General features: G+C 46.7%; 1 protein-coding gene across 2 annotated transcripts in view; it reads left to right on the top strand.

Annotated features, from left to right (window-relative positions):
* Positions 1-473: 473 nt before the first annotated feature.
* Positions 474-18276, top strand: part of LOC125463569 (hepatic leukemia factor-like) — a 39904-nt gene continuing 22101 nt past the window's right edge. For both annotated transcript variants that reach the window (XM_048554961.2, XM_048554959.2), the window contains exons 1-2: positions 474-910; positions 6791-7123. In XM_048554961.2, the coding sequence (XP_048410918.1) occupies positions 805-910; positions 6791-7123 (439 nt within the window). In that variant the 5' untranslated portion in view covers positions 474-804. The remainder of the gene's footprint in view (positions 911-6790; positions 7124-18276) is intronic.

Here is an 18276-nt window from a genome sequence, read left to right as displayed (position 1 = left end):
CCCCCCCTCCCGTTTATCGGGACAGGTGGAAGGGTGTAAGGACCGGCCAGGGGAATGCCTAGCCTGAAAGGTACCGAGGTCTAGTGCAATCCCTGTGTGGAAACACTGCAACACTATCACTTTTTGTTGTCAGATACGAAGTGTATATTTTCAATGAGCTGAGTGTGGACTCTTCTGAACAGAAATAACTGATAATACAAACTGACTCACAGTCAGCGTGAAATCAGAGAGGCCACTGGTTTGCAAGAGTCTGCACCCAGATTCGAGTGTGCGGAGAAGCCTCAGTGTTTTTTCTCTCTCTGCCTCTGGCATTCCCATTTCGAAGAAAATAAGAAAGCACTTTTCATTTTGCACATGATAACCAATGGGAGCTGCATCACGAGGGGTGGGTGAAGAAGTTTACTGCAACACATTGCAAAGACGATTGGCTAAAAGTGGGTCAACTCCACCTCTTTCACATGACTTGACTTTAGATCCCCTGCAGTCCCAGAGAGAGAGAGAGAGAGACACAGAACTGAATCAGCCAGCCAGCACATTTACGTCTCTCTCTCTCTCACACACACAGAAAACAAAATATTATTCTGCTCGCTCCTTGACGTCAGGTTTTTTTTGGGGAAGGGAGGGAGAGGAGCGAATGGAAGCGGATTGAAGAAATCATCAGGACTGAACCAACCCCCCCCCCCACCCCTGCACACTTTTTCATCAAGCCCTCCTTTCCTTTCCTTTCCGATTTGTGGAACCTTAGCGTTTATTTGTCCCGCATTCTGGATAAGGTCTTGTTCTAAAACGCAACGAGAAGCAAAAATGTCCCGCCCGATCCCTTTAAATCCCCGTTTTCTGCCTCCAAGCCACGGAGTCCTGAAATCTCTCCTGGAAAACCCGGTCAAACTGCCTCTGCGCTATGAAGAAGGTAAGGGACGAGGGGGACACGGGGAATGGGCACAGGGAGAGGGGGGCACGGGGATGGGCACGGGGAGAGGGGGGCATAGGGAGAGGGGGGCACAGGGATGGGCACGGGGAGAGGGGGGCATGGGGAGAGCGGGGCACGGGGAATGGGCACAGGGAGAGCAGGGCATGGGGAATGGGCACAGGGAGAGGGGGGCACGGGGATGGGCACGGGGAGAGGGGGGCATGGGGAATGGCATGGGGAGAGGGGGGTATGGGGAGAGGGGGGCACGGGGAATGGTACAGGGAGGGAACACAGGGACAGGCACAGGGAGGTGGGCATGTGAGTAGGCACAGGGAGCGGTAGGCATGGGGGCTTGGGGCACAGGGATGGGCACAGAGAGAGGGGATATGGATATGGAGCCAGGGGAGAGAGGGGCACGTGGATGGACATGGAGGAGGGGGACGTACGGGGGGGGGGGGGAGAGGCATGGGGATGGGCACAGGGTGAAGGGGGCATGGGGATGGGCACAGGGTGAAGGGGGCATGGGGATGGAGGCAGGGGATGGGGGTATGGGGATAGGCAGTGGTGGGGTGCGTTGGGGATGGGTACTGAGGACAGGGGCACAGCGATGGGCACAGGGGATTAGGGGACTGAGGGAGGGAGAGAGCAATGGAGAAAGGGGAGAGACCAGGATCGTGAAGGAGAAGTGAATGGGACAAAACCAGAGGGGCAGGAATGGGTGAGGTGGGGGGGGAGATAGGGTTAATGGAGAAGGGTTGGGGTGAGAGGAGAGAACAGGCTGTGGGGCTTAGTGTGATTGAAATGAGCTGACACGTTTGGTTTACAGAGGTGCACTGCAGTAAGTGAGCCACTGGTAACATAGCCCAGACCAGGCAATGAGGCTGTGTGCGAGGGAGGGAGTGCACAAGTAGTTGAACCTCGGGCAGTGCGCAGGCCTGAGCACCTTGAGATGGAATGGGGGTGTTCCTCAATTAACTGCAGTGAAATGTGCTGGGAACTGGGGGCAAGACTGTGACGGTATGATACAGTATGTCCCTAATAAAGAACTGTCATCATATTATGGTGTGGTGATGGTCCTGGACGATGCTGCCGTAATGTACAGTAGTGTCGTTCTGTTCCAGTGCAGCGATTTTGCTGAACATCTGGATGATAGGCAAGTGCCTAAACTGAATTCTTCATCAGATCACTGGCTTTGCTGGTGTTTTAGCGTAAGGCAGCCCCTTGGTAAAGGAGTTGAAGTTAGTGAGAGGTATGGTGCCCAGAAGATTGTTAACCAGCCGCTGTTCACTAATAATGCCTGCCAAAGGTAACTGAAGGAGCTGTCGAGTGTTTTGATTGTTAGCTCCCTCCGCTAACGGTGCCGAGCGGTTTGGGAATAAACTGTACTGATGTTACTGAATGAGCTTCTCAGCATCCTGAGTCATTGCTGCTGGACTAGGGAGTAACAGGAGCCTGAAACACATCAGGAGACTCTCTGGGAGCCTTTGTCAGGACTTCACCGACACTGTGGTAATATTTATTCTGGAAACGTTCTCTGAGAAGCTCCCCGAAAAGAGTAAAGGTGTGCGACTCTATCCTGGGGGAATCTGGAGGGAAAAAGGGAGTGCTTGGTTATGGATAATTTCCACAGGCCCGGGGGAATAAAAACTCACTGCCTATAAGAATCTCTGCATGAGAAACAGGAGAAGGAGCTGAGCTTAGGCAGAACAGCACAAGCTGAAGAGTTGGGGGGTGCTGACTCAGGTCAGTGAGGTCAACCCATTGCAACTACAGGACACCCCTCTTCCCCAGAGCTGCACCTGAGAATCTGTGCTGTCCTGTTTGCTGCTGGAGTCACATAGCAACATGCTACAGTGTGTCGTTGCGAGTCTAGAATGTCAAAGTGTAAGCACAGGAATGGACCCTTCACTCCACAATGTTGTGCTGAACCTGACCCCAAATTACCTAATCCTTCCTGCCTGCCCTTGGTCCATATCCCTCCATTCCTGGCATATTAATGATCTTAACTTAAAATCTCTTAAATGCCCCGAATGTATCTGCCTCCTCCACCACCCCAGCAGTGTTCTGCACCCTGTGTAAAAAAAAAACCCTCACATCTCCTTTAAATTTGCCCCCTCTCACCTTAAATGCATGCCCCTTAGCTTTAGACATTGCAACTGTAGGAGAAAGGGCTGACAGTCAGAACCTATCTCTGCATCTCATAACTTTAGACTTCCACCAAATCTCCCCTCAGCCTCTGCTGCTCAAGAGATAACAACCCGAGTTTTTCCAGCCTCTCCTTATAGCTCATACCCTCTAATCCAGGCAGCATCCTGGTAAACCTCTTCTGCACCCTCTCCAAAGCCTCCACATCCTTCCTGTAATGAGGTGACCAGAACTGAACACAATACTCTAAGTGTGGCCATACGTCTTCTTTCCCACCCTATTTCCTTGTGCGGCCACTTTCAGAGAGCTGTGGACTTGCACCACACGGTCTGTCAGTACATCGATGTTGTTCAGGGTACTGCCATTAACTTATATTTTTCCCTAACGTTTGATCTCCCAAAGTGCAGCACCTCGCACTTACCCAAATTAAACTGCGTCTGCCATTCCCCAAGGGTCTAGGCCCGAAACGTCAGCTTTTGTGCTTCCGAGATGCTGCTTGGCCTGCTGTGTTCATCCAGCTTCACACTTTGTTATCTTGGATTCTCCAGCATCTGCAGTTCCCATTATCTCTGCCATTTCCCTGCCCATATCTGCATCTGATCTATATCCCACTGTATCCTTTGACAACCTTCTACACTACCCACAGCTTCAATAATCTTTTATATTGTCTCCAAACTTACTAACCCACCCATCTACATTTTCATCCAAGCCATTTATATAGATATGCCAGGGGTGGCACGGTGGCTCAGTGGTTAGCACTGTTGCCTCACAGAGCCAGGGACCTGAGTTCAGTTACAGCCTCTGGTGACTCTGTGTGGAGATTGCATGTTGTCCCCGTGTCTGCGTGGGTTTCCTCCGGGTGTTCCGGCTTCATCCCACAGTCCAAAAGATGTGCAGGTTAGGTGGATTGGCCGTGGTAAATTGCCTATAGTGTTCAGGAATGTGCAGCTTAGGTGGGGTATAAGGGATTGGTTCTGGGTGGGATGCTCCAAGGGTCAGTGTGGACATGTTGGGCTGAAGGGCCTACTTCCACGCTGGAAGGGATTCTACAATCACAAACAGCAGGGGTCCCAGTATGGATCCCTGCGGAACACCACTAGTCACAGACTTCCAGCCTGAAAAACATCCTTCTACCACTATCCTCACCCTTCAATGGGTAAGCCAATTCTGAATCCATGTAGACAAGTCATCATGGACTCCAAGTGACCTAATCTTCTAAATGAGCCTACCAAGAGGGACCTTATTGAAAGTTTTACTAAAATCCATGTAGACAGCATCTACTGCTCTACCCTCGTTAATCACCTTCATTACCTCCTCAAAAAATTCAATCCAGTTAGTGCTGCATGAAGCCATGCTGACTGTCCCTAATTAGCCCATGCTTCTCCAAATGTGCGCAAATCCTATCCCTAAGAATTCTCTCCAAAGCTTCCCAACCACCGATGCAATCCATCTTTCCAGAGAAAGTGTCTTTGAGGGATTCGACCAACCCCACAAAGATTGCACTGGATCTGTATTCGAATGGTAAATCCTTAGTTTCTGGTTGAGTACATTAAGACATTTTCAGCTCAAAATTGTGAGCTAAATGCAGGCATCCAAACAAATGTCTCATTAACATAGCTCCCGCCTGGAGCCTGTTTTCATTCTGCGGCTAAAATGACCACCTGAGTCTCGTACAGGACTGTCGCCCTGTTACAGGTGGGACCCTAAAGACTAACAGTACTGTATACAGTAATCTGACTGCAAAATATCTGTGGATAAGGATAGAGTTGTGATCCACTGTTAAATCTTGGTGCAAGCAGCGAGCGTTCCTTTTTGAGCCTCTTTTTAGGAGAAAGTCCTGGTGAAGTTATGACAAACTGTATGATACACTGGCTTGGCTTCAAATGGAACATTCCAATCAGTCTGGGCACCAGCATTTAGGGCAAGTTTGAAGGCATTTGAGAGAATGGTTCCTGGGATTGGTGATGTAGCATGATTGGAGAACATCGAACAGTTTCTCTGGGAGAAGAGAGAGCAGAAACTTTGACTGGGGTCCCCTAAGTCATGAGAGGTGGTTGGGAGAAGCAGATGGAAAGAGACTGCTCCCATTTTGGAGGGTGGGGGACATGGATCAGGAACTAGTGGCTGTGGGTTTACGTGGGTTGGTAAAAGGAGCAACAGCATCATGAGATATTCTTCTATGCAACACGTGGTGGGGATCGAGCATGCTCAGCCTGAATATAGTGGAAGTGGATTTAGTCTTTCAAATGGCTTTTAAGAGTTTTATATTATTATCATTTGGAATACTGTGTTCAATTCTGGTTACCCTGCCGAAAGATTTTTTGAAACTAGAAATGATTGAGGAAAGATTTACGAGGATGTTGCTAGGATTGGAGAGTTTGACTTGAAGGGAGATGCTGAGTAGTCTGGGGCAATTTTTCCCTGGAACATCAAAGGCTGAGGGGTGACCTTTATAGAGGTTTATAAAATGTGGCGCATGGATAGGGTGAAGAGCCAAGATCTTTTCCCCAGGGTAAGAGTGTCCAGACCTAAAGGGTATTGGTTTAAGATGAGAGGGAAAAATTTTTAAATGATCCAACAGCTAACTTTTTCACACAGAGGGTGGTGTGTGGATGGAATGAGCTGCCAGAGGAAGTGGTGGAGGCTGGTACAATTACAGCATTTAAAAGGCATCTGGGTGGGTAAGAGCAGAAATTAGGCCAATCAGCCAATCAAGTCTGCTCTGCTATTCAATCATGGCTGATAAGTTCCTCAACCCCATTCTCCCACTTTCTCCCTGTAACCCTTGATCCCCTTGATAATCAAGAACCTATCTATCTCAGGCTGAAACGTACTCAATGACGTGGCCTCCACAGCCTTCTGTGGCAGTGAATTCCAAAGATTCACCACTCTCTGGCTGAAGAAGTTTCTCCTTATCTCCGTTCTAAAAGGTCTTCCCTTTATTCTAAGGCTGTGTCCTCGGGTCCTAGTCTCTCCGACCAATGGAAGCATCTTCCCAACATCCGCTCTGCCCAGGCCATTCAGTATTATGTAAGCTTCATTTAGACCCCCCCCTCATTCTTCTAAACTCCAATGAGTATAGTCCCAGAGTCCTCAAACGTTCCTCATATGTTAAGCTTTCCATTCCTGGGGCCGTTCTCGTGAACCTGCTGCAGGGCCGCTACATCCTTCCTGAGATATGGGGCCCATAACTGCACACAATACTCCACGTGTGGCCTGACCAGGACCTTACAAAGCCTCAGGAGTACATCCCTGCTTTTATATTCAAGTCCTCTCAAAATAAATGCCAACATTGTATTTGCCTTCCTGACTACTGACTCAACCTGCAAGTTTACCTTGAGAGAATAGGAAGGTTTTAGAGGGATATGGGCCAAGTGCTGAAAAATGGGACTAGATTCATTTACGATAACTGGTTGGCATGGAGACCTTGGACCAAAGGGTCTGTTTCCATGCGCTACAGCCTCTAAGACTCTATCTAAAGAGAAAACAGTGGGATGAGGTGAATTGCTGATGCAGAGGACAAGGATAGACTTGATGGCCGAATGGCCTGTGCTGTAACAATTTCACCATTTTATTTGGGAGGCCCTAGAGGGGTCCTGCTCAATGTAGGAACAACAATTGGGAAGTGTAGGGGTGTATGTAAAGACCACAAAGGAAATGTATGCTTCATGGTTTAGCAGCTCAAATTGCTGATTTATTTTGCAACTAAAATTCCAGTTTTATGTCTTTTTGAAGGTTTCAACAAAGAGGAGAAGGAGAAACAGCTGGAGGATGAGGCTGCCGGAAGTACAGTGCCACAGTTAGCCTTCCTAGGGCCCACACTGTGGGACAAGACACTACCTTACGATGGCGATACTTTCCAGTTGGAATACATGGACCTGGAGGAGTTCCTGTCCGAGAATGGAATCCCACCGAGTCCATCTCGGCAGCAAGAGGCCAGCCAGCAGCACCCACCCTTACAACAGCCTGCAGCCTCCCAGGGACCCCCCGTGGACCTCAGCAAAGCCAGCACCTCAGTACACCTGGGTGTCAGTCCCCAGAACCTCCTCCAGAGTCCTGTCCGAGCAGGTAATCTGTGCCCCTGAGCAATCTGTAAATACCCTTCTCACCACCACCATCCCCAGCCGCCACTCCCCCACTCCCCAAAGCACACCTGGAGTTTAAATGTAAAAGAAATATTTTATAGTCACTCTAGTATCTTTAGAAACAAAACCAGAAATTGTTGGAAAAGCTCAGCAGGTCTGGCAGCATCTGTGGAGAGAGAAGTGAAGGCCCTGAAGGAAGGTGACTCAACCTGAAACGTTCACTCTGATTTCTCTCCACGGATGCTGCTGAATCTGCTGAGCTTTTCCAGCAATTTCTGGTTTTGTTTCTGATTTCCACCATCTGCAGTTCTTTTTTTTAATTTTAGTTCTTTCTTAAATTTTTTTAGTTCTTTCTTTAAATTTTTAGTTTTTAAAGAAATTTAGTTTTTTTTTAAGTGTTGGTATTTTTAATATAGTCTCATTTACAACGTGTGAACCACAGCAGACAATTTACAAATAGCCTGGATGCCGGCTATATAACTTGTTTATAATTCGATTGATTTGAGGAATAAACATTAAGCCTGGGACACCTTGGAAGCTGGCACCTCTGGCAGTGCTGCAGCCCCTCCGCGGTGCACTGGAACATGAATTAGGTAGTCGAATCCCTAAAGTGAGTCTGAACCTGGCTACCTGCTGTCTCACCCCCAGTGAGAGTCCCTAGACCATGCCTGACATACAGCAATCTCACACTCTACCACAAACTAGACTGAAGCAAACTGAGCTAGGAACTTATAAATGTAGAGCCAGGCTAAGAAATTCTACTCCTACATATGTTTCTATAGCATCATCCCTTCCCGTACTGATGGGAATATCTTTGTAATTAATCCTAAATTTCAGCCTAGATCACACTGGTAGCCGTACTATTGTAATGATGTCACAATATACTAAATGTTTGTCTTGAAATTGTTCTGGAATAGCTGTGGAATGATTAATGATTGTATTAGCGCAGGATACTATTTCCCCCTTAGTGCCCACCTAAACTCTAATTTCACTTTAGTTAAACACTGAGCAAACTTGCAACTAAAGCGGTTGCTGACTACTATAAGGCCCAGAAGCAGTAACAGCTCCCTTAGCTTCCAGATGGATTTTTATAGCTTTGCCTTGAGCCAATCTGCTCATCAGGAGCCAACACGACTGTCTCTCCAAAACCATTTGAAATTCATGTTTTGTGTGGAATTCTTGTTCATTGTGTCGGATTTAACTGCGGTTTGACCTTCCTTTTGTCTACTTGATTTGTAACGTGAGTTTACCTGAACTTTTCTCAAATGATTCGCACTTGGAGTAGAGAAACAGCCCGTTGGCCCGTTTGAGCCATGTTAGTGTTTGTGTTCTGTGTAACTGGACGGGGGTGCAATGGGAAGGAACAGTCTGGAGTACCAGGCTAAGGATGTTAGACTTGGGTTCGAATCCCATGACGGCAGATGATTCAATTTGAAATCAATGAAAACATAGAATGAAAAGTCAGCAAAATGGTAACCTGTGTCAGTTGTTACAAAGTCTCATCTGGTTCACTAATGTCCTTTAGGGAAGGAAAGGTGTCACCTTTGTCCAGTCTGGCCAACATGTGACTCAGGACCCACACCAATGATGTTGGATGCTTAACTGTCCTCTGGGCACTTTGGGATGTCCCCTAAATGCTGGCCCAGTCAGTAACAACTGCACCCTGTCAAAAGGTTTTACAAAAGCCTCCTACCACTCCCAGCTCATCCCATTTTATAACAATAACAGCATATCACTTCCTACCTCATTATATTTATCCAGCTTCCCCTGAAATATAACTGTGATTCACCTGAACCACCCTATTTGGTATCAGTTCTAAATTCTCAACATTCGCTTGATTGAGGAATGTTCTCCCTTATTTCCCATTGGAGAGATTACTGAACATTTTTACAGTTATAACCCCTAGTTCTGATCTACTGCTGAAGTGAAAATATTTTCACTGTAAAACCCTTCCGTGGCTTTGTCAAGCCACTGCTTAGCTTTCTCTCTTATCGAGAAGAAAGTCCAGATGGTCCAGTTGTTTACTCTTTCCTACTCTGTACAGATTCTCTATTCTGGTGAGGTGTGTAATCTTTTCCTGTTTAAATGGAGTTTGATAAAATGTTTATTGGGTAATGGTGTTGAGGGATCTACAGCAAAGGCTGGGATGCAGATGAAGCACACAGCAGCCACAATCCAGTTAAATGGCAGAACACACTTGAGAGATCTCTTCCTAGTTCTGTGTCAGTGGAGTTACAGTTTATTACTTAAGTATTGTAATACTTGTATAATAACGCTCAAAGATGCCCTGTGATAAAATTAATTTTACATGTATGTGAATATGGTTCCAATTTGTGCCATGGATTAATAAAACACAACCAGGCATGTAAATTGCTTACAACTACTAAGGTCTCTGACCTAAAATCTAACCAAATATTAGCAGCAGGACGTGCAAGTTTTAGGGTTAAGACAGATGGACAACTGGGGAAGATGGAGAATTCCATAGATTTAAGACCCCAAGAGTTAAAGCTAAATTATGAATTATGACAAAAGAAAAGTAATTATTGAGTTTGAGAGTGTTGGCTTGCCGGCCAATGATTGTACAGGCACTTCCCAGCCGTGCTGGGTAACATCATCAGTACGTGAGGTCTAATTCCACGTCTTTGTTGGCGGCACTGTGGGTTGAAAACCAGGGCTCTAGGAATTCCTGTGCGTGCCTGTGGCTGGTGTGAGCCTTCGCTGGTCACGTCGTCCCAGTTAAATTGATGGCCTTCATTGTCCGATTGCCCTACAATATACAAACCCATACAGATAAAAATCGGACCAGATGGTATAAATTCCAAATGGAGTAGAACAACATCGCCCCCTCAGAGGCCTCACTGATGTTACCTAACACGGTAATGAAACATCTGAACCAAAACAAGCTAGCCAACCCGAGCTACAGATCTTCCCAAGAACCTCTTTCTTCAGTTTGTGAGGATGTAGGCAATAAGGGGATTGAGCCAAATTGAGAAAAACAAATCGTAGGAGAATCTCAGCAGGATTGCCAGCATCTGTGAAGAGAAAAAGGTTAACTCATTGAGTCCTGTGACCCTTCAAAGTTTCCCAGCAATCTCTGTTCTTGGTTCAGATTTCCAGCATCCGCAGTTTGGTTTGTTAGATGGAGAATGGCCTGGCGGACATTTCGAAGCTCAAGAAAGAAGTCTAGAGGAATGGTGTTCACAATTTGATAAAATAGATATTAAGAGATGGTGGGAATCAAATCGAGCTGGAAGTAAGAAGGGTTAGGGAACCAAACTTTGAATATGTTTCAGCTACCTAAGCCCAGATTTATTTCAACAAAAAAAACCTTGCCATTGGGAAAACTTTAAAAAGAGAACCTTGATTTCAAGACTCTTAATTTTACAGTGAGATCAAAAAATTTAAAGGTCTGTATTTAACAGATGGTATTTATAAGACAGTTTATAGTGAGCAATTATGTCACAGTGCCCAATTGCATAAGCAAACCAACAATCTCGCCTTTCCATTCAGTAATGGTGCATCTTCACCTCCCATGCATTCTGTGTTACTTACTGTAGAGTGATGCCAACAACGTGGGTTCAATTGTGACACTCGCCGTGAAGGGCTGTCTTTCTCATCCCCTCGCCTAAGCTGAGGCATGGTGACCCTCTGGTTAAACTAAGGACCAGTTGTCCCTTCCTAATGAGGGAGCAGCCCTATTTTACTGTAACATAGATGTGCAGCACTGAGTTCTTAGCTGAAATAAGATTGATCAGGCTCCATCTAGTGACAGAGGTTGGTTGGTGCCACTGGGCTGTCAGAACTATTTGCACTTACTCACATCAGCCACCAGATGGAGCGCACCCGCTCAGTGTGAGTACAGACAGGGAGTCTGCAGCAAATGCAGTGGAAGCCCAGCGAGTAGGGTAATAACGGGGCTGTGTGGGACAGAGCTGGCTGTGGGAGGGATAAATGTAGGATAGTTGAGGCCCCGGACAGGGGTAATGTCAGGAGAAAGAGCAGCAACAGGGCTGGGACTGGGAATAAGTGCTAGAGCAGATGCACTGGCAGGAGAGGCCGTGTGAGGATGCAAACCACATTAGAAGACTGGGGCACGGGAGGCTGGAGTAAACCTAACAGCAGTATGTGCATATATTGTCTCTCGCAGCTTTCTGCCAGAACATACGGCATTTTTGACTTGCGGTTTGATGTTTTAACTGTGTGCTTTCTGGAGGACATAGCTGAAAGTGTTACTGGGTCTTCATAGTGAGGATGAAGACATTTGGCCACGTCTTATGGTGGGTGTAGCAGGTTAGCATTGCTAGGGTGGGTGGGGGGGTGAGGACTGGGGGAGCGGGCCTGCATGAGAAGGTCCAACATGGGGAGAGATTTAAAGAAGTGTCAGGGTGCCCCTGTCCAAGTCGAATTATGAGCTCAGAGGAGCAGAGGTGGGCTTTCAGTTAATATTTAATCCACATCTGTTCTGATTAGCCAAGGATTTAAAGCAGGAGGCATTATTGTAACTGAAGAGTGCACTTAGAATATCCACCTCTTAAAATAGTTAACATCAAATTAATTACATAGAGCAAAGGTGGCCAGGCAGTTGATGTGTTGCAGCTGCAGTATATGGGAGATGATGGTGCTGGACTGCAAGCGCTGGCCGCTGACATGTCAGGGAGGCCGGGTGTTATCGGGATACTTCCAGGTGGCGGTCATTCCCCTTACATTATCTACATCAGGTCCAAACTGTGGTCAGGGACGGGACAGTGTGACTGTGAGGGAGGCAGCTATTGGGATCCAGAATTTAGCTTTGAAGGAGCCTCCGCCTTCTCTGATAGTGATGAGATTCAGGCTCCCAGTGAGGATGGGAGGATGGGAGCATGGAGAGCTGGGAGGCTGAGTGAACTGATGACAGCACCATGGGCCAGAGTGCTGTTGAAATGGGGGGAGAAAGAGAAGTGCAATATTAATAGAGGATAGCACATAGTCAGGGGGATAGATAATGCTCTGTGTTACAGAGTGCCCTGAGTCCCAGTAAGAACAGCCAATGCTGGAGTCAGAGATAATACAGTGTGGAGCTGGAGGTTCACAGCAGGTCAGGCCTTTGATGCTGCTTGGCCCGCCGCGCTCGCCCCGGGTCCGCGCCGCGCTATCACTGAGTCCCGAAGTCTGTGTTGGTGCCAGAGTGGATAAGAGAGGAATTTGGAGTGGGAAGAGAAGGACCCAGTTGTTGTGGACCACAAGGTACCCAGGATCCCCTTGACAAGGTGATGACGAACTGCTGCCTTGAACCGCGGGTTCCAGTTTTACGTTGTATGGCAGTGCGTGTGAACTCAGCACGCCCACCAGAGGTTCTCCTGCAGCCCTGAGCTGTTGGCTGCCTCCTGCCTGCATTACAGTGGAAACAGAGAAGGTGGTTACTGTAAGCTGCACCATAGCTGCTGATGAGAAGCTCTTAACGCACTCAGCACCTTTTAACTGCAGTCTCCTCTGAGCTGCTGACACCACTCCCACTCACAGAAACACAGAATCACTACAGTGTTGAAGCAGGCCATTCAGCCCATCAAGTCACATTGATCCTCCAACAAGCACCCTATTCCCCCCGCCCCACCCTATTCCTGAATTTCCCATGGCTAGCCCACCTAACCCGCAAATCTGTGGACTGAGAGGAAACTGGAGCCCCTGCAGAAAACCCAAACAGATGTGGGGAGAACTGCAAACTCCACGCAGTCCCCCAAGCCTGGAATTGAACCTGTGTGCTGTGAGGGAGCAGTGGCCTTTCTGAAAATGCTGTAGTGAGCCCAATCTCTGGAAAGTTCACTGTCCAATTGCCCATTTCTCCTGGCATGGTTATAGATAGCTCTTGCTCAGCAGAACCAGGGGTCACAGTATGAGGATTTGGGGTAGACCATTTAGAACGGAGATGAGGAAACGTTTCTTCATCCAAAGAGTGGTGCGCCAGTGGAATTCATTACCACAGGAAGTAGTTGATTCCAAAACAGTGAATGTATTCACAAGGCAGCTAGATACAGCACTTGGGGAGAATGGGTTCAAAGGTTATGGGAAGAAAGTAGGATTAGGCTATTGAGTTGGATGATCAGCCATGATCATGACAAATGGTGGAGCAGGCTTGAAGGGCTGAATGGCCTCTTGTTCCTATTTTCTAGGTTTTGTATGTTTCTATGACTCTGCATTTTCGAATTCGGACTCTACCCTCCCTTTAGTGCACGTATGTATCTGAGCTGCAGTTGTCAGAGGGAGGATCAATGCATTTTTTTCATCATTGGTGTAATAACTCTGGTGTAGTGGCCTTTCTTCCTGCAGTTTTTGAAAGGCCCCATGGTATGGAGCATTGCTCCCTCAGTCCATCCGTTCTGCTATTCCCCTTTTCTCTTCAGGGGCTACTGCCTTGTCCTGAGGTTGGCGGGGGAGGGAGAAGGAGAGAGAGATGGGGAGGAAGGGAGAGAGGATGCTGTTGACTGGTGCTATTTGGTTGATGTGTCGAGGCAGTGAGGGTGGGTGTGAGGCAGGAGTCATTGAGAACTGGAGTATGTGAATTTTGCTGATCACAATTGGAGGGGCCATGATCTAATGTAAACCTCTACTTTAAAAATATTCAAGGAGTCTGCTTCAGCAATTGTTACAGGGAGAGAGTCATCCAAAGACTCATGACCTCTGGAAAATAAAAATTCACTTAATCTCAGTTTTAAGTGGTTAAGGCCGGATTTTTAATCCATGACCCCTCGTTCTAAATTCTCTCCCGAGAGGGAGCATCATCTTCCACCTTCAGGATCATGTGTCAATCACGTTGCATCTAATTTCCAGATATAAGCCTAAGCTGTCGAATCTCTCCTTGTAAGCCCCATTCCAGGTGTAATGATACACAGAACAGGTTTCAGTACATTTCAATTAGAAAGGTGACCAGTACTGTACACAGTATTCCAGCTATAGTCTTATTGGTGCAACTTTAAGATAACCACCTATTTTTGTATCCAGTTCCCCTCGTGATAAATTAAAATATTCTGTTAACTTTCATAGAATCATACAGAACAAAAAGAGGCCCTACAGCCCATCAGACTGCAGCATGAGGTGGGTAGGCTTGAATGTTATGATGTTGGAAACGTCCATCCAGGCAATTGTTAGTTTGTGAGGAATCCAAGCCTCCAGCAGTGCATTCCAGACCTCGCCACCCTCTAAGTGAAAAACCTGCTGCAAACTAATGTACTAGATCTTCAGGCTGTAGATCTCCCAGATCCTTCTGCATCTCCAAGCCCTGCAGTCCCTGGCCATTAGATAATGTGCTTCCTTTTTATTCTTCCTGCTGAATTGGTCCAATGTGTATGAAGATGAATTTGCTGGCCTGGATTGCGAGGGTGATAACATTTTGCCGCTTATGATCGCAAATAGATATGAAACCATGGGATAAGAGCAGGGGTGGGTCATTTGGCCCCTTGAGCCTGCTGCAACATCATGGCTGATCTAGTTGCATTTTGAATTCCATAGTCCCATTTGCTTGTGATAATGCTTGACTTCGCTATCATCAAGTCAGTGGGTTCTGGTTCGTCAGACAATCAAAATTCCACAGATGCTGGAAATCTGCAATTAAATGGAAATTGTTGGAGAAATTCTGCAGGTTTGGTAGTATTTCTAGAGAGAGAGAAAGAGAGAGAGAGAAAAAAACACAGATTCCCATTGAGACCATTATGACTTCTCCATGTGGGACCTCCTATTTGACCTGAAAGGGAGACCTATAATTTGAAAACATTGGCTCTTTCTTGTGGGCTGTCAACAAGAAGAAGCATTTTTTTTCCATCGCACCTTTTCCAAACCAGTTCAGGATCTGGTAACACTTCACTGGATCACCCCTCACTCTCCTAAACTCTATTGGAAACAAACCCAGCCTACCTAACCTGGTCTCCTAAGACAATCTATTAATTTCAGGTCTGAGTGTAGCATTGAACTGTCTTTTTACACCTTTCCTTGAATAGGGAGAGCAGAACTGCACAGTAATCGCAACGTAGTCCCATCAGTTCCTTGGTGTCCTTACCATTTATGTTTTCTTTCTGCTTTTTGTGTTCCGAACAGACCTGGGTGATTTTCTACATTGCCTGGGAGATGCCAGTGTTGTAGCTACCCTAGGACAGTTTGCCTAGCGGTGTGGTATGTGCCGGGGCATGTGTTCAGTACTATTACCAAAATATGGTCAGGACCCATAGTCTTTGTAGTACCCAGTACCTTTGTCATTGCCTGAAATCACACGCGGTGAATTGTCTATTGTCTATAGACTTGGCTGCAAGTTGCTCTGTCTGATAGTGGGGACCTCCAGGGGAGTTTGGAGCTTGACATTTCTGACCCAAACTTCCCATTTGGGCCTCCTGGGAAACCCAGACTGTTCCTGATCTAAACCTTTTTCCCGCCTTCCCTCCCTACATCAGTAACTGCTGCAGCCTGGACGTGTAATATCCCAAAGGCACATTAGAGAGCTAAAGAGAGAGGATACATGTGTCAGTGGAAGGGCGGAGGAAGGATTGGGGCAGCGGCGGAGCGGAGGGAGGAGTGGAGTTAGTAGAGAGAGCTAGGCCGGTGAGTGGGAGTGCGAGGGAGTAGGGCTGTGGTGGGACGTGCACACTTGGGCGATGGAAGGGTAGGGTGGGGTGGGGTCACTACTCGTGATTGGGGGTGTCGGTGATGAAACCAGCCACGATTTAATCCCTCTAACTCTTCCAAAATCTAACTCAATCCTCTGAAGTTTCTGACTCTTAACTCAAAGTTGGGTAGTTTTAGAGAGAGTTCCAAATGCAAGATAATTCCATCAGAAGCTTAAACTATGCAAACAGTTACAGTGCACCAATATATTGAGATTTGACGTAATGTTTGACATGAAGTGATTTCACAATTGAGCACAACTTGCCAAGCAATATCAGGTGTGTGCTCATACACTCATAGCTAGTTTAAAATTCAGTCTGGCTCGCAATGCGGTTCACATATGTTTGCTGAAAACTGCATATAATCACATGAAGGGGCCTGATGTCTGCTGGATAAATGAGCATTTTCAGGAATAGCACCATTTTGAAAAATAATGGGAGACAGTTGTTTCATTGTACATTCTCCATGTATCACCTCCAGTCAATTTTGCAACAAATTTACATCTTTTCCTCATACAGAATAAATTATTTTCCCGTTTAAAGTTTGGTGTTGTATTTTGACTGTTTCTTTTAAAGAAAATAATCAAATCTGTCCTATGCATTAATGTTATGACAGTCATAGTGACTGCTGATCTACTTCCCTGACCTAGACACAAAGCCATTTCAAACTGATGACTCTCATTCCTTCAGCAAGTGAACTGTTGCTCAAGATATCAAATTCAAAAAAAAGGCCCTTACTGTTCCTTGTGTATCCTGTTTGTTTGCTATCACTATTAAATCTACCTGTCTCTTTCTAGTTTTCCTTCTGTTCCTAAGTTAACGTTGTTTATACTCCCTCACTTCTGTTTCTTTCTCCATCCTCCCTCCGCTGTCACGTATCCCTGAGTCACTGATTTAACACAGCACCCAATTGGCTAGTTACTCACTGAGGCTGCAGTGTGCTGTTACCCTCCCTCTCCCGCTGCTGTCAGCTCTCGCTTCCAGCCAAGACAGAAATATCATTACCTGAATGTGCGGGTGAAGAGATGCCACACCCTGGCAAGGTCCAGCCCATTTACTCCAAGAGGCACTGGCCAAACTTCGGCCTTTGGTTTTAATTGGGAAATGGAAACAGCCTCCGAGACCCAGCTACAACGAGCAGTGAACCAGAGGACAGTGCACATCACCGCCAAAAGTGACTGCTGTGACTGTTACTTCTCCACAACCTGTATCTTTAACATCTTGCTGCCAGCCCTTCACAGCTTTTAAGATGTAAGTGAATTGAACAGTGGGCCAAGGTTTATGACTCTGGGTTAAACATCAAAGATATTTTAGTCTGTCTTGTGACCCAGGGAAAGCAAAATGGGCCAAAGTTTAATACTACTTGAGAAACAGTTGTGATTTTGTTTTCCTTGCTTATGAGTTTTGTATTCATTTCCTCGGCGTTATGTCCCACAACACCTTACTACTTTGAGAGGAATGCAGAATGATGCCCTGTGGCCTTCCCCTGCAGGATATCCATACTCCTCACTCACTTATCTTCTTCCCTGTGGAGGAATAGCTTTCGCTGAAAGAGTAAACACTAATAACAGTAGGCTCTGGGGTGCAGTGCTGTTGGTCAGATCATTGATTGGTGTGAAAGCAGGAGAGCCACAGGGAATTATTTCCACCTGTATGGAAGAGTTAATGTATGCAAGGAGCAGATCTTTGTCTATATTTATCCAGTGAGCCATAGGAGCCTCTGCTACAGTAGATCAAGGTGGTCAACAGCTGATGGGCCACCTTTGAGTCTACTCCTGGAAGCTCTTTATGAAGTTATCTATCATGACCCTGCGCTCTCCCGATTAAGCCCATCTCATTAGAAGCACGAACTGAACTGAGAGACCCCTTTCAATCTTTAAGACATCACACCCCCCCACCCCAATCCAGTAGATCTATTTCTCCCCAGCTAGAAGCTGACACATCAATTGGGATCACTGCCAAAAGGTGTGCTCCTGGTGTTATTTAGTGTTGGAAATGCAACACCCAATCTGTGCACAGCAAGGTCTCACAAACAGCAACTGTAAGAATGACTGGTGGATTTATTTTTGCTGATTGGTTCGATGACAAATAGTGGCCAGGCTCTTACCCTCCAATGTTTTCCAGATAAAGTCGTGGGGTCCTTTATCCTGATGCACAAAGACAGGCCTGTAAAGGGAATTTGTTAATGTCTCCTTTGAGAATTCCCTCCCTAAGGGGCAGCGTGGGTCAGCCCGCTGCAGGAGGACTGCAGTGGTTCAAGAAAGCAGTCACCCCCACCTTCTCAAGGGGCCACTAGGGACAGGGCAATAAGTGCTGGCCCCAGCCAGCAATGCCCACATCCCAAAATATGAACTTTTAAAAACTCAGCCTCTTCAGGACTATAGAAGTTTGAGATTGTGGATGGCATGGATAGAGTGGAAAGTATGAGGCAATTTCCCAGAATAGTGGGATCAATTACTGTGGGACACAGGTTCAAGGAGCGCAGGGGAAGGTGGAGGGAGTTTAAAAGAGA

The sequence above is a fragment of the Stegostoma tigrinum genome, chromosome 22 (genome assembly GCF_030684315.1).
Source record: "Stegostoma tigrinum isolate sSteTig4 chromosome 22, sSteTig4.hap1, whole genome shotgun sequence".
Lineage (NCBI taxonomy): Eukaryota > Metazoa > Chordata > Chondrichthyes > Orectolobiformes > Stegostomatidae > Stegostoma > Stegostoma tigrinum.
Note: the sequence above shows the minus strand (reverse complement) of the source record. Positions and strands in the feature narration are given on the sequence as shown.